This window comes from Macrotis lagotis, chromosome 1, assembly GCF_037893015.1.
Source record: "Macrotis lagotis isolate mMagLag1 chromosome 1, bilby.v1.9.chrom.fasta, whole genome shotgun sequence".
Taxonomy (NCBI): domain Eukaryota; kingdom Metazoa; phylum Chordata; class Mammalia; order Peramelemorphia; family Peramelidae; genus Macrotis; species Macrotis lagotis.
In genome coordinates, this window is record NC_133658.1 from 158248052 (window position 1) to 158269448 (window position 21397).

The following is a 21397-nucleotide window of genomic DNA, read 5'->3' on the forward strand; positions in this document are numbered from 1 at the left end:
AGAGTAAAATTAAACATTTATTTTGGCAGATTCGAAGAGCCTTCCGAAGTATCCGGAACACTTTGCCAGAAGTTCTCTATGTTTTTCTCTTGCTCATGTTCAATGTGTTGATGTTCTCCCTTATGGGCTTGAAATTGTTTGGTGATAGGTAAGAATATTACTAGAATCTTCTCTTCTGGATCTTCCTACATTTGAGTTGTCCCTTATTCAAAAAGGACTCTTAAATCAGAAGGTGACTTTATCATTGGACAATTATAACCACAGTTCTGCAAGATCAAAAAGTATATTTTTGGGTCCATTGTTCACCTTTCTTAGACTTGTGTATGTGTGTTTTTTTCCCTCTCTTTCTTTTTAGGAATCTGAAAACTGTGGAAGGATCATCTTACTTTACAAATATCCTTGATATAATGTTTGATCTCTATGTGCTGGTAACCACTGCTAACAGCCCTGATGTAATGTATGTATTTTATTATTTATTCTTCATTGTATTAATGTCAATGCTTAGATTTAGTTACCTGGGTACAATTACATATCAATAGAATAGAAGTAATTTTTAATGTGGAGAATCTCCTGGCAGAAAGTATATCATGAGAGAAATGAATGTTTTCTATGTTTTTTTCAAATGGGTGATGAGGAAGATCCATGAAATAGGGAGAATGCTATGATATTTATTTATTGATTGATTGATTTAATGGAGGGGAGTATCAACTAACATGGAACAGTGTTAGAAAAATATTTTTGAATTTAAATTTCTTCAGATAATTTATACATAGAGAAAGAAACGTCTTATTATTGTAACCTGAATTCTCTATTTTAGAGACTCGTGCCATAAAGATATTCTTTTTTTTTAAGGAAAAGTTTCCTTCTGTCCTTCTCTATAAGACCAACATGCTTGATCATGAGTGCGGAGGAATGAAGAATTGATTCCACAAATCCTACATGAAGGAGATAAGCCAGATGAATTCTGTAGATCTGAACTGAAAAGGAAGGAGGTTTATCTATTCATCTATAAGCCAACTTCTATGTTCAGGGTCCTTCTCTGCACACCTATGAGTACAATGACCAAGATATAGTCTCTGCTCTCAAGGACCTTTTATTTTAATAGGACAGATAAGACATGGATACAAATAAAACTAATAAGAGGGAGGTTAACAACAACAAAACCAAAATTATGTGATAGGATGTTGTGGGAGTGTCAAAGTTTCTGGTTGCTAAAATTTGTGAAGTAGGTAGCATTTAAGCTGAAGCTTAGAGAATGAATTAGTTTTTATCAATCAATCAAAAAGCATTTATTATACATTTTCTGTGTGCCAGGCATTTTATTATGTTCTGGGAATACATGAAAAAAAAAAAGAAACTTTTTGCCCTCAAGATACTTACACTTTATAAGTGAAGACAAAATGTGCTAATAAAAATATATGCAAAATAAAAATTTATTAGGGATAAAGTCAAGGAGCAGATATTGAAGTGTTAAACTAAGTATAACTAGGTGCTTATACCTTGTATTACTTTACAATGTGGAAAAAAATTGAGAAGAAGCTAAAAGTGATTGAGAATTTGAGATGGAGGAAGAAAAACAGACCCACGGAGCTGGTCTTCCAAGCAGTAATGAAGCAACTGAGAAGGAAACTGACTGTGGAGTCAAGAGAGAACTAGCCTTGGAAGTTGATAGTTTAGCTGAAGGGAGGAACTGACTCAGGAAATCCTGTGAAATAGCTTATTCAGTAGATACTGTGATCAGAGGGGAGCAACCTGAGGACCATATGAGGAAAGCACTCATTGGGGTCTTGTAGTACTAGAGGCATGAGTTACTTTGGCTATATATGATCCCTATCTAGGAGTGATTGACTGACATTATACTCTTAGTTTGTGTGTCTACTCATGGATTTAGGGTAATGTTCCCTAGGTTAATGGGGGAGAGAAGAGAGAGATGTCTTTTACTATGTTTTTTACTATGCTATCTTTGCTTTGAACCAGTTGGATAACTGTTAAAGCCTACTAGTGATGATTAATCTCCATTCTAGGAATGCAGAATCCCATGTACCCTTGAACCCAAGGGTAATAGTTGCTTTATGGAGAGGCAGTCTAGAAGAGGGTATTATAAATACAAGGTAACATTTTTGGAGGGGAAAATCACTGGCAGCTAATGGGCCTCAGGAAAGGCTTTGTGTAGAAATTTGTCCTAGAGATGTATTTGGAAGGAAAAGTAATCCCAAGAGCAGAGTTTGTGGGGAAGATATGGATCAGTCATGGATGATATAATAGGGAGTTCATACTTTGACAATTATGAATTCTTCCTTTACCAATACCAACTCTTTCATGCCCCATTCTCTGTGATTATTTATAGTTTTCAATAAGTCCTCCAGAGAGAAGATCCATCCAATATCCTGGTGCACACTTCTGATTCTCTTAATTTTTTACAGATAATAAAACAGTACTCAAAATGACATTCTATTTCCTTCCCTCTGCCAGTATAATTAGTTCCCCTCTCTTTTCTAGTCACATATCTGTGACGATGAGAACAAGATCAGGTTTCCAAGTTTTAGTTAAAATCCAACTTATGGTAAATAATATGAACTCATGGTAGATTCAATATTTGTTTTCATGACTTATTCCAGAATTGATTGGTAGTCTGGGAATAGAGGCTGGTGTTTACCCAACAATATAAATGGATAAGAAAGACATAGTGAGAGATCAAGAAGCCAAGAAATGCTAAGATACTATCAAGAACTTGTCATAGTGAGGCCAAAAGAGTATTCAGACAAGAAATATAGTTAGGTCACATGACCAGTATAAAGACCAAGTCCAGCAGGATTGAAGAAGTAGAATAGGTTGAGGAAAAAGAAGTAGCAATCAGTGGTTTTGTATGATAAGGTTCAAAGTATGACAATACTGATGAGTGGTTAGAGTAGAGCTGAAAGTCTTTGGTGTTCAAGTCAAGAAATGGTAGGGTCAGGTGGTTGGAGGGCTCACTCATGTGAATGCTGATGTTCAAAACTTGATGATAGAAGGGAAAGAGAAGTTTATTTAGCTTTGTAAAATCAGTGTTAGTTGGACTCTAAATGATCTCTCAAGGGATCTACTGGTTCTGAAATTCTGGAAATCCTGAGAGAAGAGGTCTGTGAGTTAGACTAATGTTCAAAGTAGGAGGAAATGCTTGACAAACTCATTTTGTTTGTATCTCTATTTGTGAAGTGCCCTCAATTCATAGTTTGATTCCAGGTGAAGTAATCATGGGAGAATGTTTTCTGAGTCTGTTTCTTGTGAGTAAACATGAGTTATGGAAAATTGTAAGAAACAAGCATCTTAACCAAGAACTCAGAGAAGCCATTAGTGAAGCAAAGAAGATCCTTTATTGTAATGTCCTTAAAAACAGGTCTCCAAAGAAGAAATGGGCACACCTGGGGCACTAAATCATAACCTTTTATCTCTTGCCTAGAACCCAAGTCCCTTCCATATCCCCAAACTGGCTGGATATTGCAGAGGTCAAAGGTCTATCTGAAGTATCCAATTCTCTCCCCAAATGGGTCCCAGTTCCTTATGGAACTTCCCCTTCCCCACAATTTGGTAACCAGGCCCTTAAGATGTATAACACAGATATATGAATCTGATACCTAGACTGGAGCCAGTTTATTTATTAATTTATTTGACAATCTAACTCTATGGTTTCTTGCTTTTCTGTTGCAAGTTTATCTACTCCTCTATAGAGAGGGATTCCTTTTGTTCTGTTAGATGTAAATTAGTTCAGTTAAATGTAAAATTCCATCCTGTAAATCCAGATTTCTCATAGTTAATTGTAAATTTGGGCATTCTTTATTTTGTAAATCTATATTCCTCACTACATTCTTCTGATTATTGGCTCTAGAATAAAATATAAATCTCTGTTTGATATTTCAAGTTCATTATAACCTGACTCCAACCCCATCTTTCCAGGCTTATTACATTTTATTCATGCATTTTATATTCTAGTCAAAGTAGACTATTTCCTCTTCCATGGATACAATATTTCATTTCTCATCTACATGCCTTTGCCTACGTTGCTCCATATTCCAAGAAAATACATACTTTTTTTCCCCTATCTAAGGGACAGGGACTTCTTTGGATATTGAGTTCCATTAATAGCTTAACTCTTAGAGAAAGAACTATCTTTTAGGGAAACCCTTCCTGATCCCTTTAGTCATTATTGCCCTTTCCCTGTTCATTAAATTATAGTGAAACCTGATCTGTTTATATCTTATATATCTGTATTGAAGAATGTAAATTCTCTATGGGCAGGGACTGTTTTTATTTTGGTTATTAGCTTGTTTTTTCTTTGAATGCTTAGCACCCAGAATAGTGCTTTTGTACAAGATAGGCACTTAATAAATGCTTGCTGGATTGGATTGAATTAGATGAAAACTTCACTGGTTTAAAAAAAAAGCTTCTTTCCCACTTTATCATTCTTTTCTATTTGGACCTCATTTTGCTAGTATCTTTTATTATGATATGAAATAATATAAACCCATGGTTGTGTATGTCATATAGTCCCTATTAGACTCTAGTAAGTTCCTTGGGGACAAGGGACCATGTTTAATTTATATTAAATCATAATAAATACCTAGTACTATTCCTTGAATATGTTAAATTCTTTTTTTTAATTTCCTTATTTTCACATTGCTATGTCTTGATGTAAAAGTAAATATAATCCCCCTCCCCCCACAAAGATAGAGAAACCTCAAGAAAAAGAAAAAAATGAACTTCAATTTGTGTTCGGATACCATTAGCTCTGTTCTGGGATGGATTGCATTCCTTATCATAAATCCATCAGAGGGGGCAGCCAGGTGATGCAGTGGTCAGGGCATTGGCCCTGGAGCCAGGAGGACCTGAACCCTAATCTGGGCCCCAGGCACCCAACAACCACACTTGACCCTTGGCAAGCCATCCAACTCCACTACCTTGCAAAAAACAAAATACAAACAACAAAAAAAGAGTGTCCATCAGAGAAGTTGCTTCAATATTTTTTCCCCACAGTTGTTATTGCTAACTGTATTTCCTTCAATTCTATTCCTTCCCACTCCCATTTATTCTATTCTCTCTCTCCTTTTACTGTGTACTTCCTCAAAATTGTAGGACTTGGAATATGATATTCCAGAAGGCAGAAGAATTTGGCTCACAACTGAGAAATCAACTACTCAGCAAAATTGAATATCCTCTTTCCATTTTGATCCTCCATGGGATGAAAGTAATTATCTATAGTCAAATTCTTTTTCTTCTATTGTTGAGTCATTTTCCCTGCCTCTGATCTGGTTTTAATGCACTTCCCATGATCTTCCCTCTTCACTATCATCATTACCCCCCCCTCCCTCCCCCTGTCTCCTTTCTCCCATCCCTTTCCTCTAGGGTAAGATACATTTTTATACTCTCTTGAGTGTGTATGTTGTTTCTTCTCTGTGCCATTTTCAATGAGAATAAAGGCTCATTCACTCATTCCCCCTCACTTCCCCCCCCTTCCATTCAAAAAGCTTTTTTTTAGTTCTTTTATGTGAAATATCTTAGCCCATTTTACCTCTCTCTTTTTCTCCTAGTATATTCTTTTTTTTGCCCACTAACTGCATCTTTATAATACACTATACTTTCATATTCAGCTCCTTCCTGTGCCTTGTCTATATATCCTCCTTTTAAATGCTTTGATAAATGAGAAGGTTCATATGAGTTATCAGTATTATCTTCTCTTGTAGGAATCATTTAATCCCTCATACTTTGTCCTTTCTATCTACCCTCTATGCTTCACCTGAGTCCTGGACTTGGAGATCAAACTTTCTGTTCAGTTCTGGTTGTTTCAACAGGAAAGTCTGAAAGTCCCCTAATTCATTGAATGTCCGCCTTTTCCCCTGAAAGAGGATGTTCAGTTTTTCTGGGTAGTTGATTTCTCGGTTGTAAACCAAGTTCTTCTGCCTTCCGGAATATCATATTCCAAGTCCTACAAGCCCTTAATGTAGATGCTGCTATGTAATCCTGACTGTAGTGTCATGAAATTTGAATTGTTTCTGGTTGCTTGTAATATTTTCTCTTTAACTTGGGAGTTCTGGAATTTGGCTATAATATTCCTGGAAGTTTTTTGGGGGAGAATCTCTTTCAGGAGGGGATTGGTAGATTCCCTCAATTTCTATGTTACCCTCTGCTTCTGGGATATCAGGGCAATTTTCCTGGAGAATTTCCTCTAAAAATGAAGTCTAGCCTCTTTTCCTGGTCATGACTCTCAGGTAGTCCTATAATTTTAAAATTTTCCCTTCTGGATCTGTTTTCCAGGTCAGTTATTTTTTGAATGAGATATTTAATGTTTTCTTCTAGTTTTTCATTCTTTTGGTTTTGTTTTATTGTTTCTTGATTTCTCACAAAGTCATCAGATTACCTTAGCTCCATTCTACAATTGAAGGAGTTATTTTCTTCAGAGAACTTTCTTATCTCCTTTTCCATCTGGCTAATTCTGCTTTTTAAGACATTCTTCTCCTCATTGACCTCTTGGACTGCGTTTTCCATTTTTCCTAAACTGGTTTTTAACTTGTTATTTTCTTCAGTATTTTTTGTATCTTCTTCACCAAGCTGCTTACTTGGTTTTCATGATTTTCCTGCATTACTTTCATTTCTTTTCCCAATTTTTCCTCTACCTCCCTTACTTGATTTACAAAATCTTATTTTTCTTGGAGGCTTTGGATGTAGAAATTTTGACTTTGTCATTTTCTGAGTGTGTGTAATTATCTATAGCCAGATTCTTTTTCTTCTCTTGTTGAGTCATTTTCCTTGCCTTTGATCTGGTTTTAATGCACTTCCCAAGCTTTTGAGTGTTTTTTTTTTTTTGGGACACCCTTCCCCTCTGGGGGGGGGAATCATTAATTCCTTCAGGGTCTTGTGAGAGACTCTGACTGCTCTCCTGCATGTGCTCTGATCTGTGGATGACCACAGGCATTCCCTGCCCTGGAACTGTGAGAAGGGTCCCTGTTCTGCTATGGCAATATGGGGGCCAGACTGCAACCTGGATCTGAATTTGGAAAAAGCAACAGAATCCTGCCCCAGGGATAGCGGAGAGACCTCAACAGTCTTCCCCTATCCCCTTACTATCTGTAGACTGAGCAAGCCTTCTTCCAGTTCCCAACCAGGGTGAGGGCTGAGCTGGCCTGGGCTCTGTGCTCACTCTGGGGCAGCAGAGTTTTCCTGCTGATCTTCCAGGTTGTCTTTGGTGATTTCCTGGGCTGAGAGGTCTGGAAATGACTCCTATTGCCATAGATCCCCACAGGCTGTTCCTGGAAGACTGGAGCTCATTCACTCCAGCACAGCATAGCCTAGGCTGTGCTTAAACCCCTTCCAGTCTTGATAGAACAAACCCTGCTTTTAGATCTTCCAAGTTGTCTTGGGCTGGAAAATCGTTTCACTTGATCTTTCTGTGGGTTTCATCACTCTAGAATTTGGTTAGAGTCCAATTTTTAAGCCATTTGGAGTGTTCTGGAAGAGACCTTCTGGTAGGTAATTCCTGCCTCCATGCCACCATCTTGGCTACACCCCTTATGACATATGAGGTTCTTTACAAATATTTTATTGAATTGAATTTTTAATACTAAATAATAGCAGGAAGTAGAATCAAGCTGTATATTTTAAAAATCAGAAACACCATGAGTGATCACAAATGCAACTATTTTGAAGCATTTTTGCCTATTTTGTCTAGACTTTTTCAATGTCTTTTCCCCTCTAAGTTACAGCTTGATGTACCAACAGGAGTTCTGATATGCTACTATTCCAAGATAATTTTAATATCAAAAGCAGCTACCTATAGAGGTAATAATTAGTCCAAAGGAATAAATTGAAAATGATGCAACAAAAGATCATCACTTCCATCAAGGGACATGGCTTTGGGCTCATGTTAGAGCAGCTTCAGTCCTGGGGGGCAGGGAGCCTGGTCTCTAAAGAGGGGCATAAGATTCTTTCTCTGTGGCTTTCTATGTCTTCCTCCAATCTTCTTTTTCCCAGGAGTCTCAGGAAAAAAAAATCACTTAAGACTTAGGTTTTACTCATATATCACAGTCCCTCCCAAAGGAGTTAATCGGGTACTCAAAATGCAGCATATTTCATGTATAGGACAGTTATTTGCTTCTTCCACACGAAAGAAATGTTCAGAAGACTCATAAATATACACTATCAAAGACTTAAAACATGTTATCATACAAACAATTTATGTTATACTCACAACAAAACACCAAAATTCTGAAACATTTTATTGGATACTAATTAAGTAGTCATCTTTACCTCATCTCAGCACTATCAAAAAATTGCATTATTGTTCTTTTCTGGTAAGCCAGATTTGTCTTAGACTTATCCTCTTGACAGTGGTCTTTTTCTATGAAAAGGGTAAACTTGCAGAAAACTCTTGAGGGACCTGGAAGTCTTGGTCTCATGAACCCATAAGGTTGCCCCTGAGGCTAGCACTGCTCTTTTGTCACCTATGCTGAAGGAAAGAAACACAAACAAAAGAAACATCCAGGGATTTGAGATCTAATATTAGTCTTCCTTGACCACCATATATTCCTGCTTTCATTTATGAACCATCAAAATCCTTGAATGATCTAACACAGGGTCCCTGAAAATAACTAGGAGAATTCAATTCAGCTCCATATATTCTCTTCCACTGTGACAGTGGCATCTTTGACAATGATCTACCTTCAGGAGGGCAGATCAGTGAATCAGTTTATTAAATACCTACTTTGTAACAGGTTCTGTGCTAGGCAATGGCTATGAGGTATATGGAGAGGGGTATTCCCTGTGACCCTTGTAAACATCAAGGAAACAGATGGTAGAAGGGGTTTTGGAGACAGCCTTGTACAATCCCTTTATTTTTCAAATGAGAAAACTGATGTCCAGAGAAGAGAAGTAATTTATCTAAGATCTTACAGCGAGTCATTGGAAGAACCTGTACTAGAAGTTTGTCTCCTGCCACCCCATTCAAGGTTCTTCCCATTACAACGAACTGCCTCAAGTCCTAGCACCACAAATATCCTTTGGGGAGGCATTTGCCACTGAGAAGCACAGAAAGCAAGTGAAGAGAGTGATTAAGGTTAAAATACAAAATTTACTGCTATAAAACAATTAATTTTGCTTTGTTTTGTTCCTTTTCAGGATGCCTGCTTACAACTTAGACTGGCGATATTCTCTCTTTTTTGTAACCTACATAATCATCAATACCTACATCTTCATGTCTGTCTTTCTAGCTGTTGTGTACAACAACTACAGAAAGCATTTAAAGGTAATTATAGAAAGTAAAGGGGCAGAAAACATTGACTGTTGTGTGCTGAGGCAAAGAAATGATGACCAATAAATTTATAGGGTTTTTCACTATTATGAAAAACATCTCAAAATTCTCAAAAATTTTTTATTGAATTTTACAATTTTCCCCCTAATCTCTATTCCCTCCCCCCCACCCCAGAAGGCATCCAATAGGGACCTTTCCTGTTGATTTTACTGCTGATGTCATCTGTTGCTTATCACCCAAGAGCTTCACATGAGGAGGCTTACTTTTTTAGGTCATTGTTCTCCCACTTATACTTGAGTTATTTCTGTGCAATGGGAACATAATTGTTTGATGAAACTCTAAGAAATGGTATATAAATTAAAAAATGCAATGGGATGTTTGTTTATCCTCCACTAACTAGTTTGGTGGCATCTAAAGATATTTAAAATAGTGCTTCTTTTTATAGCATAGCATAGCAGGTGGAATACTGGGCTTTGGAGTCAGGAAGACAAGTTCAAATTATACTTTTGATACTAGCTAGGTCACCCTAGATAAATCATTTAAGCTTTCAAAAAACTCAGGCAACTTTCTAGAATTTATTTGCTAAGTTATTGATGAGTTTCTAGACTATAATAAAAACAATTCTCATCCCAGGGGTTTTCTATAGACAATAAAGTTCTCTTTAGCTTTCTGCTAAAATAGGATGCTTTTCACTATCATTAATGGTCCCTAAAATGGCATAGCAGACAGAGTGCTTCCTTGGAATCAGGAAGACCTGACTTCAGATCCTCAGATGTTTAGTTTTATGATTGAGCAAAAACACTTCACCTCTCTTGGATTCTGGTTCTTCATCTGTAAAATGAAGATAACTATAGCTTCTACTTTACAGGATTGTTGCATGGATCAAATGAGATAATACATGAAAAGCACTTACTTTATAAATATTAAAGTACTATACAGCTATAAACCACTATTATTTTTAATTATCTTTAGTAATATGGAAAAGAAGTGTGCTGTGTGTGTAAAGTAGAGAAATGGGACACTGGGAGTAAAGGAAGAGGGTAGGAGGGAGAAATTAGATCTAGGATTTCATTGTTCTAGGAAACTTCCTGTAAGGAAATTCCCAGCTACCAATATGCATAAGAAGTTGATCTGTGATTTAGAGTTTTAGTTGCCTAGGGCCCTAAGAGACTATGATTTCCCCCAGGGTCACAAGGCCTGCATGAGTTATAGAGAGCACTTGAATACAGATCTTCTTGACCCAAAAGCTCCAGTAAAAAATAAATAAATACTGTAATTTTACTTCCAGCATATAGAATTTAGTTTGGATACTTGTGTTATGGAGATTCTCATCATGCCCTAGAAAGTTGACTTGTCCATAAATTTTCATCCTCCAGTGGACAACCCTGACGCAATTATCCTCTCATTCTTAGCTAGACTGCTTCTTATCAACAGAAACAATGTTTATTACAGGTTCATATTTAAAGCTTCTCTAGCTTGGGTCTGCCAGAGGCTTTCAGCCTGAGACTACTTCCTTTGAGAATTTAATTCAATTTATCAAATCCACATTAAAGGCCTACTGTGTGCTAGATGGACTCTGGGAGAATAAAGACAAACAAATGACGTCATCTTTGCATTAAGCAGCTTACCCAGGGGAACCTTGATGTACCTTTAAGGCAGAAATGAGATATTAAAAGTTTATGAAAGGGGCGGCTAGGTGGCGTAATGGATAAAGCACCGCCCTTGGAGTCAGGAGTACCTGGGTTCAAATCTGGTCTCAGACACTTAATAATTACCTAGCTGTGTGGCCTTGGGCAAGCCACTTAACCCCATTTGCCTTACAAAAAAAACCTAAAAAAAAGTTTATGAAACTAAAAAAAAAAATTACCATTTTGGACTGAATATAAGTTGCATCCCTAAAATGAGATGTTTTTGGAGGGAAAATAATACTAGGAATATTTTTCAATAGAATGCTAATTTTTAGAGGCTCCATTCGGGTTTTCTATAAGCCAGATTTTATGGGGAGAGTACAGTCATACAGCCTGTAGCCTATTCAGGGCAACACAGTAACACAAGATTATCTACATGACTTTGCATATTTCAAAATTTCCTTTGGTTTTCTCTTGTTCAGCACCTAGAATACATTTATATAATTTGGGTACTTTGGAAAATTCTTAGACTCATAGATCTAGAATTAGAATTATCCTCAGAGACCATATAATCCAATCATCTCATTTTATAGATGAAAAAGAAATTGAAGTACCTGGAAATTCAATGTAATCTCAAAGAGTGAGTCCATCAGCACTGAGCCCCACCTAATCACAGAAATGTCAGAAGAGTTTGGGCACACACCAGACCAGAACCACTATAATAGGAAGACTTGAAAAGTACAGACTGTATCAGTTAAAAGATGATAGATATAGTAAAAAAAAAAAAAAAAAGTTCAACCCTTTCCCAGTTCAGACTTTCTTGACTGCCTCCTTAGGAAATCTGATTTTCCTTCCTAGTATCTGTTTCTTCTGTGGCACACTGGAGTTATAGGTTTGTTTTTGTTTTTGTTGTTATTGTTTTGTTTTATTTTATTTTTAAACTCATCGATTAACTCCAGAACTCCCAGGTCCTGGAAGAAACAATTTCTTTTTCTTAATTCTCTAGGCATAATTTCAGAATTCATACTGATCATTGTTAAAACACAAAGTTAGCTGTTCTTTGTGAATTAATGAATATTTGTTGGGTCTACCATGTAAGCTAGGTGCTGGGGATACAGATATAAAAATGAACCAATCCCTGCTCTCAAGGAGTTTACATTCTACTAGACTCTACATCTGAATTTCAGAGTTATCTAGCCTAGCCTCCCTTCCCAAGCTATTTTCTTCCTTTCCCTCTTGACCTGACTAACCTAAATCTATGACTTTCTCTTAGAAAAACCCCCTGATTTTCTTTCCTTTACACTTCTTGCTGGATAGACAAGGTCCAAGCTGTCTGACATCTACAACTAGTTCAGCCCTTTTAAAGTGTCAGCCTTTTCAAAAACTTACAGATAAGATGCTTTCTGTTTATGCCAAAGAGAGAGGATTAATATACCCAGAGCACAGAGGAAGTAGTTATTCATCATAGATAGTTATTGTACTTTGCTTCTATGTTAGTATCACCGGCAGCTAGGTGACACAGTGGATAGAGCACTGGCCTTGGAGCCAGGAGGATGGGAGTTCAGAAACAGCCTCAGACACTTCGTACTAGCTGTGTGATCTTGGGCAAGTCACTTAAGCCTGATTGCCTCTCCTCCAGGGGATCTCTAGTCACCCTGATCCATGGTTCCAGAGGAGAAAGTGAGGCTAATTTAGCACAGCCCCACTCCCACTCAAATCCAATTCATGTGTTTGTCATGGTATCACTCCTTGATGTCATGGTCTTCTTTGAAAATGAAGGATAAACATTATTATTGTTATTAGTATCAGTTCATAAAGTATTTATTATTAAATACCTAAAATGTGCTTGGAACTGATATAAATACAAAGAATGAGGCAAGTTGTAAGTGATAAGGAACTCAATTTCTAACGGGGAGGCAACAAATATATGCATATATATATATATGTATATGAAAATACATAAATATATGTTCTATCAATATAAGGTGAATAAAATACAAATGTACACAAAGTTGTTGCATCCAAGATTGTTTGGAAGGGAGGGGATTGATTAGCAGAGGGATGCAACAGGAAAGGCTTCCTGGAGAAGATGGTGTATCTTAAAGAAAGACAGGGACTCTGAGTTGGGGGGCATCTGGTATGGTTGGTGCAAAAACACAGAGGTGAAGATTGGAACCACAGGTGAAGAACAAAGAGAAGACTGGGTGGACTGGATTACAGAATTAACACAAGTCTAGTTAAATAGAAACATGTCTTTCTCTTAAAAAAATTCTCCATGTTTTTTAGAATGAAATTCGCAAACTGGCTTACATGAAACGTTACAAAATGATAAAGGCTTTCAACATTCTGAAGGTCAAGGAGGGCTTGGAGTTTGTTGTTAAGGAAGTCCACTGGAAACAATTAGTAAAGATAGTGGCACCAGACATCAGCAATTCCCACCGGGAGCTCCTTTTGAGGATATCTGATGAGGAACAGAAGGGATATGTGGGTGAGTATCAGAAATTAATAGAGCAGCCCTCTGGTCTTGTACCCAATCCTTACAAAAGGGATGAGGAGAGGTAAGGGACAACATCAAACATTCAAACCTATTCTTTAGGCTGCTTGTGGGACAAGCTAGAGCATGAGAGCAGAAGGGCCACCAGGAATGTGAGTGGAAGGGTTAACCATAAATATGGGGATCATGGAGTTAGAGCAAGAGAGGCCCTCAAAGCCTGTTTTGTTTCACCTCATCATTGTATAAATGAGTAAACTGAGGCCCAGACCAAGAAAACAGGGAATATCAGTAATGAGATTTGAATCCAGGTCCTCTGATTCTACATGTTATTCACTGTAGCATTCTGCCTCTCACTAGTTGAAGAAACTAGAAAAGAAAGAAGGAAGGAAATAAGTATTAATTAAATAATTACAATATGCTAGGCAATATGTCAGTCATTGAAGAAACAAGCAAGACAGAAAGAGCTCCTACTCTTGGAGTTTACATTCTAAGGGGGGAAAGACAACACACAAAAGGGAGCTTATAAGGAAGGTGGGAGGTTGAGGGGAGGGATGGAAGGGGAAAGGATGAATTGAGGGAAAATAAGTTCAGAAAGTAAAAAATAAGCTTGGAGGGTGGAGAAGGGGAGAATAAAGGCAGGCTTACCTCAGCTTTTCAACAAAATGGAAGGAGGAATGCAGTGAGAGAAGAGAGCAGGCCTTGAAGAGGAATAGTCCAGGGTGAGTAGGTTATTACTGGACTAGGAGGCCTCAAGGGCTAAGGAAAGTTTTAGGATGAACCAGCTGTAGAGAAGGCAGGGTTTAGCAATCTAGGGAGAAGAATGGAAAAGAATGAATTGGGAGGATCTCTCTGAAGAAAAGCTTAAGAGGAACATAATAATTGATTTGAATATTTTTTGAGCTATCATGTGAAAGCAAATGTGGTTTTTTTTAGTTGGTCCCAGGATCAATTCTAATGGGGAAATGTTATAGAACATTTAAGTTTTGTTTCATTCTACATAAAAATATCTGAACCTTATTGATGCTCTAAATTGGAAGGATTTACCACAGGTCAGTTACCTATTCCTGAAGTCCTTAAAGGGAAATCTGCTGATTTCTTGAAACTTTTGAAGGGCTTTATGTATAGAACAGATTAGCTGACCTGAGCTCTTCCCTTTTAACTCTGAGATCCTGTGATTTTATCGGTTATAGGCAAGAATTGGATAGTCAGGGAGGGGACAAGAGTATGGATATGGGAATGGTATGTCTAAAAGCAAAATGCACATATTATATCTGGAAAAATAGACTAGGTTGATGAAAAGAGGGTAATAGTGGGATTCAGGGTTTCAAAGGAAGGTTAGAACCTGATTTTTCAGGGTCTTCACTGGCAGACTCTAACCTGGGGGTCATAGGGAGTCAGGGAAGGTTTCTGAGCAGAAGGGCAACATGATAAGGGCATTTTAGGATTAATCTGGTTGAAATATGTAACAATTAATCTAAATCACATTTGGCAAATGAGAGTTCTTTCTCTGCCCCTAGGGAATCTGACTCTAGGGGCAGAGAAAGAACTCTCATTTGCCAAATGTGATTTAGATTAATTGTTACATATTTCAACCAGATTAATCCTAAAATGCCCTTATCATGGAGCCTAGAAGCCACTTGATAAAGTGTTACTTTAATAATAGTAGGAAGAATGATACAATACAGAGAACATAGTGTTGGAAATAATAAAAGTTGGGGTCTAATCCTTGTTCTGCCATGAATTAGGTATATGACCTTGATCAGGTCACATCTCTGGGCCTCAGTTTTTTTCCATATATAAAATAAAGGAATTAAATGGGATGATCTCTAAAAATCTTCAGTTTCTAAAATTAGAAATGATCCTGTTCTCCCAGTTCTGAAAACTTATGTTGGCTAAGTTAGGGAAGTATAATGAGCTCTTTCCCCATCCTTCCTCTATGGGAGATTTAGATTTTACTGACTGAACTTGGGCTGGATGCTTCCACAAATAATTGTAGTCATTGTTGTATTGCAGACAAAAAATGCTTCTTAAGATTAGCCGATCTATTGAACATTCAAGTGATTACTATGAAGTTTAAAAGACATCCCCTGGAGATCTGGATGCCCCAAGTGTATAAATCTTCAGGAAGTCTTCTTATACAAAAGGTAGTTAAACACAGGTAAGCTGCTTTTTGCTCTTTTTGGAGGGAGGAGGTCAGAACTGGTGGTGATGAGAAGAGGTTTCTTCAGGATTAACTTCAATATTAAGATATATTTTACTGACCCTTACACCTTTACCCTTTTTCCCTCTGTACCCACCCTGTCCTACTCCTTTTTTTCTATTTATGTTTTCTCTCTCTCTCTCTCTCTCTCTCTCTCTCTCTCTCTCTCTCTCTCTCTCCCTCTCTCTCTCTCTCTCTCTCTGTTTCTCTCTCTCTCCATTTCTACCTCTCTGTCTCTTTTTTGTCTCTGTTACTGTTTTTTTCTCTGTTTCTCTTGTGACTATTGGACTTAATGAAAGACCCTTAGTGTTGTAAGTTCCAGAGTTTACAAGTAAGTTCCTTGTGATGTAGTGTAGTGAAATAAGTGTAGGGAATAGAAATGGGATTCAAACCAAAACTTCCTATGACTCCAAATCTCATAATTTTGTGATCATTCACTGATCCTTAGTTTCCTTATTTGTAAAATAGGAATAATAAGCCCTACAGTATTTATCTCAGAGAATTACTGTGAAGCTCAGATGAGATATGCACAGGACCTTGTAAAAAGTAAAACACCTTATAAATGGCAGCAATTGTTATTGCTCAGTAAATTAGCTTTATCTGAGGGGTAAGAATTTGGAACTAAGATACTCTTGCTAAAAATGGCAGATTACTATGTATAGGGGCATATATACAAATTTTAAATTTGGACCATTATCTTTTATTACTACTTATTACATACTTAATCATAAAGGATGTTCAGAAATAAGTCATTATATTGTTGTAATACATATATGTTTGTACCTTTTAAAACATTACTTGAATAAAGAAAATATTTGGCATTTCTTTTTTGCTTATATACCTATATATTTATACCTTTTAAAATATTATTTGGACAAAAATTATTTGGCATTTCATTTTTGCTTATAAAATGGTTGTAATGATAGGATAGAACCTCATTCTAATCCAATAAAATTGTGACATTGATTTGTATTCCTGCTGACAACATTGTGTTTAAAATTTGATCAAAGTTTGTAGTGCAGGATGGAACATTTTGGGTTCTTGAAAACTAGAGGAATTGAGGTATTTAGTTGAAAAAAAAAAGGATCCACACTCATTCAATGGGTTGGATGATTAGGTTTAAGAAGACCTGAAGAGTCTGGGAATCTGTTATGGGGAGGACACTTTTCTTTGATAATTTCTAGCCAATGAAAACTATTCAGCATTAGCAAACCTTTGCTTGTTTTTCATTTTCCCAAATGAGTTGAAGAAACCATAGCTATTTATTTTTGATGCATTTTTATTGTTATTTTTTGGTTTTTATGTTATTTACATTTCCACAACTTACAATGGTAGAGTTTCCTTACTTGGAAGTCGTCCTTCCAAATAGAAACACAGGTTCAATCCCTGTCTATTCCTATCATTTCCATCCTTCCACCTTTTCTCAGAAAAACCATCCCTTATATTAGAGTGAAATAAAGAAACTACAAAGAAGTGCTTTCTCATATGTCTTCTTTGAGATGAAGATTGGTTGTTTCTAATTTAACATTCAGTTAATTCAGTTAATTAAGCATTTAATTTTCATTGGTTTTTGCTTATCTTTCCATTTACATTTTACAATAATTGTTTATGTAGTTTTTATGACTTTGACCACACAGTGGTGTACATCATACATCGACTCATGTTTTCTTATGTTAATATAATTTTTCTTACAACTCAGTATTCATCACATTCACTACCATGATTTTTTATTTAGTTATTCCCCAATTATTAGACATTGATATTGTTTCCAAGAACTATTAATGTTTAACTGAGAGAAGAAAAAACCCATGGGTAGTCATGGATGGCATCTCCAAGTATTTGTCATGTAAAAAAAAATTTAGATTTGATATGCCTAGCCTTAGGAGGTAGAACTTGGAACAATGAATAGAAGTCACAGAGATAGATTTAGCCTTAATAAAAAAGAGAAACGGTCTAAGAATTAGAGAACAGTCCAAATGTTCAATAGTTACTTTTGGGAAACTGTGAGTTCCCTCTTATTAGAAACCCTCGGGGTGGCTAGGTGGCAGTGGATAAAGCACCAGTCCTGGAGTCTGGAGTACTTGAGTTCAAATCTGGTCAGACACTTAATAATTACCTAGCTGTGTGGCCTTGAGCAAGCCACTTAACCCCATTTGCCTTGCAAAAACCTAAAAAAAAAAAGCCCTCAAACTTCGACTTGGATTGGAAACCATATGTCCAGAATGCTGTTTCTGTAGAGTTGTAGGGTGAATTAGTTGACAGTAATTAAAACTTACTGATGATTTTTAAAAGTTCAGTTTTACTACTTCCAAATAGGTGATTCTTTTTGACCCTAGCAATGGGGTTAAGTAGCTTGTCCAAGGCCACACAGCTAGGTAATTATTAAGTGTCTTGAAGCTGGATTTGAACTCAGGTACTCCTGACTCTAGGGCCGGTGCTCTATCCACTGCGCCACCTAGCCACCCCCTTTATATGACTTTAAATTAATATTCCCTTCCATCATCTCATTCTTGCCCCAGCCTAAGTTATGGAGACCTTGCATATATTATATTTATCTTTCTGGCTAAATAGGGAAGAAAATAAACATTCCTCCTGCTTTTAGATTTGTTTCTCAATTTCTTTTTCATAAAAATAAATAAGTTTATTACATACATTTCTATTTATATTAGCTATTACATATTTTATTATATTATTATAGCTCATATTTATTATACATAATAATTTATTATTTTGTAGTTCATAACAGTTTGCATTCACTAGCATTGCTAGTGGAAAGAAGATGGAGAGAAGAAGTCAGGTAGGCGAAAAGATCCTAAATTTCAAATCAGAGGAGCTAGGTTTGAATGCTGACTCTGCCAATGGCACTTGGCAAAACCACTGGGATTGTTGAGGGTTTGCAGAAGGGTCCAAAAGGAAGAGAAAGAGGTATTCTGTAAATAATTCAAAGACATTGTATATTAAGACCTGATCATGTTCAATAACTAAATATATTTTTCCCCTCCTTTTCTTTCCTTCTCTCCTATCCCTCACCATCTCCCATTCCAGGGTGTTTGTCTGGATTTATGATGTAATTATCCTCATAAATGCTGTATTCATTGCTTTGGATGAGAAAAATCCATTCATTTCCTATGCAGAATGGGTTTTCCTTTCTCTATATATTATTGAAATACTCTTGAAATTGTACACCTATGAACCCAAGACATTTTTTGCAAGGAATCAGTTCTGGAACTGGTAAGAGTTGTTATTTCTTCTTTTGGGGAAAGAGACACACACACACACACACACACACACACACACACACAGAGAGAGAGAGAGAGAGAGAGAGAGAGAGAGAGAGAGAGAGAGAGAGAGAGGAGGGAGTTAGGAGTGGGGAACAGGAAGATGGAAAACAGGGAAGAGAAACTTGTTTGCTTTCCTAGTTTTAACTAATCATATGTTTTATCATCTGTTTCATTAGATTCAGGGAGACTTGTGATTTAAATCTCATCAATAAAACTTTCTGGTTCAATAAAATCTTATGAACCAATTCCATTTCAAACTTTGACAATCCAACTAAAATTTAACACCCCTGTAGGGAGTTAAATTCATAGATTCTGAAAGTTGAAAAGAGATCTTAGGAAATCTCTATTTCAAAGGATCTTATACTTGGATTTGTAAACATATTTTAAAAAATGTTTTGGGAACATTGTTTCAATATAATTGGTTTCCTCTATCATCCTAAGTATTTTCATGTATTTAAAAATATTATTCTGGGAAAGAATCCACATGCTTCACCAGACAGCCAAAAAGGTCTATGCTCAAAAAAGTCTATGCTCCTACTCTAGTCCAGGCATATTCTCAGGGAAGGAACCCACTACAATATTCTTCACATAAGCCTGTGCTTTGAATACTTCCAGGGACAGGTAACTCATTATTTCATAAAGTAATTCTCTTCATTGCTGGACAGTTTTTGAACAATTTTTTCAGTTTAGAATGATCTGGAATCTTCCTCTACTGCTGCTTCTACTGACTGTTCTATACCTTCTGAAGCAATTCAGAATAAGTTTATTTGCCACTTCACAGTCATTAAAATACATGAAGACGGCACTAAGTTTTTTTTTTCTAGATTAAATTTCTAAGTTTCTTTAATCACTTTTCAGAGGCCATGACTCCTGGAATGGTTGGTATCCAAGTCACCTTCCTTAGGCCCTCCTAATTTGTCAGCAGTCCTCCTACAATGTGGCTGCCTGACCTGAACAATACTTCAGATGTGGTCGTATGAGCACAGGGCAATTCAGTGGAACTCTGGCTTCCACTGTTCTAGGACTTATCCTTCCATTACTTACTGCCTGTGATTGTAAACTTTTATATCATCTATCATTCTCAGTCTCTCATTTATATGATTTAATTTTTTTAAACATAAATTTAGGATTTTACCTCAAAATTATTAAATTTTCTCTTGTTAGTTTTATCTTATTCCAAACAATCACTTTCCCTGTAGAATTTTGGATCTTAGTTTTCTTATCCATTGGCCAACTATCCCCACCGTGATTTTTTCATAAGTGAGTCTGACCAACATTCTTCTGACTTCATCTAAGTTGTTGATAAAAATGTTGGCTAGCTAGGCTAGAATTAAGGGTAGTATTCTGTTGGGGAATTGCTAAGAAGTTCCTTTCAGTTGACATAAATTCATTAATCAAACTGGCTAATGGTTATTCATTATGCTCTGGAAGCATCCTGGTTACTATTTTTCTAGCCCACAGTTTTTAACCTGAACTGCAATTATATCCTTAAGAGGCTTTGCAATGAATTTTCAGCCTATTGATTCTCTATTTGTAATCCTCTAGTATTCAATTTATTGATTACTCAATTAAGCATCTTTTTTATGTCAAACTAATCTTAATCTCTGTTTCCCTTGACCTTCTACAGAGTCCCTTATTTGTCCCATGCTACTTCAGAATTCTGAATATCATTGTTTTCCATTGCATGCTGTCAGCTTCAGTTTTCATAATTATTGTTGGACAGTTTGAGGTTTTTGTTTTATGCTATATGGGCTCCTCCCATCAATCAACCTTCATAGGATCATAGGACCTAAAACTGATAGGAACCTTAGAGGTCATCTATTCCAATTTTCTCATTTTACAAATGAGGAAACTGGGGGCTAGAGGAGAGAAGTAACTAGCCCAAGGTCACAGAGCTGTATACAGGCCGAAGTTATTGTTTATGGCTTTGTTTTCTAGTTCATTTTCTCTTCATCCATTCTTTTGACCCATCTCTTAACTCTACACTTTCTCTATATATTGTACTTTGTATAACAATTTCATTTTATATTCACTTTTTTTAAACTGGGGCTTATCTCTAACCTGATCATCTTGGACTAGATTTAGTGCTTAGCATAAGTGCCTGGACAATGGTATTGTAGAATTGTTTCAGTTGTGTCTGACTCTCCATGACCCCGTTTAGGGTTTTCTTGGAAAAGATATTGGAGTGGTTTTCCATTTCCTTTTTCAAATCATTTTACAAATGATGAAACAGAGACAAACAGGGCTAAGTGATTTGCCCAGGGTTGCACAGCTAATAAATGTCTCAAGCCAGACTTGAACTCAGGGCCTTCGATCTTCAGGGCTGGAACTCTATCCAATGTGTGACCTAGCTGCTTCTGGATAATAGCAGACATTTAATAAATGATTCTTGAGTGACTGACTAGACAGCTTCTGTAGATATTGCATTTTTCTTGGAGTTCAAGGTCAGTACATAGGAACAAATCATCTGTCATCAAAATAGTCTAGCTATCTGTTTTCCTCAGAAGACATTCTTTG

At 36.6% G+C, this 21397-nt stretch overlaps 1 protein-coding gene across 7 annotated transcripts in view; it reads left to right on the forward strand.

The window, feature by feature from the left end:
• Positions 1–21397, forward strand: part of LOC141504324 (two pore channel protein 2-like) — a 129031-nt gene that overhangs the window by 76681 nt on the left and 30953 nt on the right. For all 7 annotated transcript variants that reach the window (XR_012473280.1, XR_012473281.1, XM_074209267.1 and 4 more), the window contains 6 exons: positions 30–148; positions 356–457; positions 9145–9271; positions 13192–13393; positions 15413–15557; positions 18645–18830. Coding sequence is in view for 5 of the 7 variants with exons in the window: in XM_074209267.1 (XP_074065368.1) it covers positions 30–148; positions 356–457; positions 9145–9271; positions 13192–13393; positions 15413–15557; positions 18645–18830 (881 nt within the window). In the remaining 2 variants the exon portion in view is untranslated. The remainder of the gene's footprint in view (positions 1–29; positions 149–355; positions 458–9144; positions 9272–13191; positions 13394–15412; positions 15558–18644; positions 18831–21397) is intronic.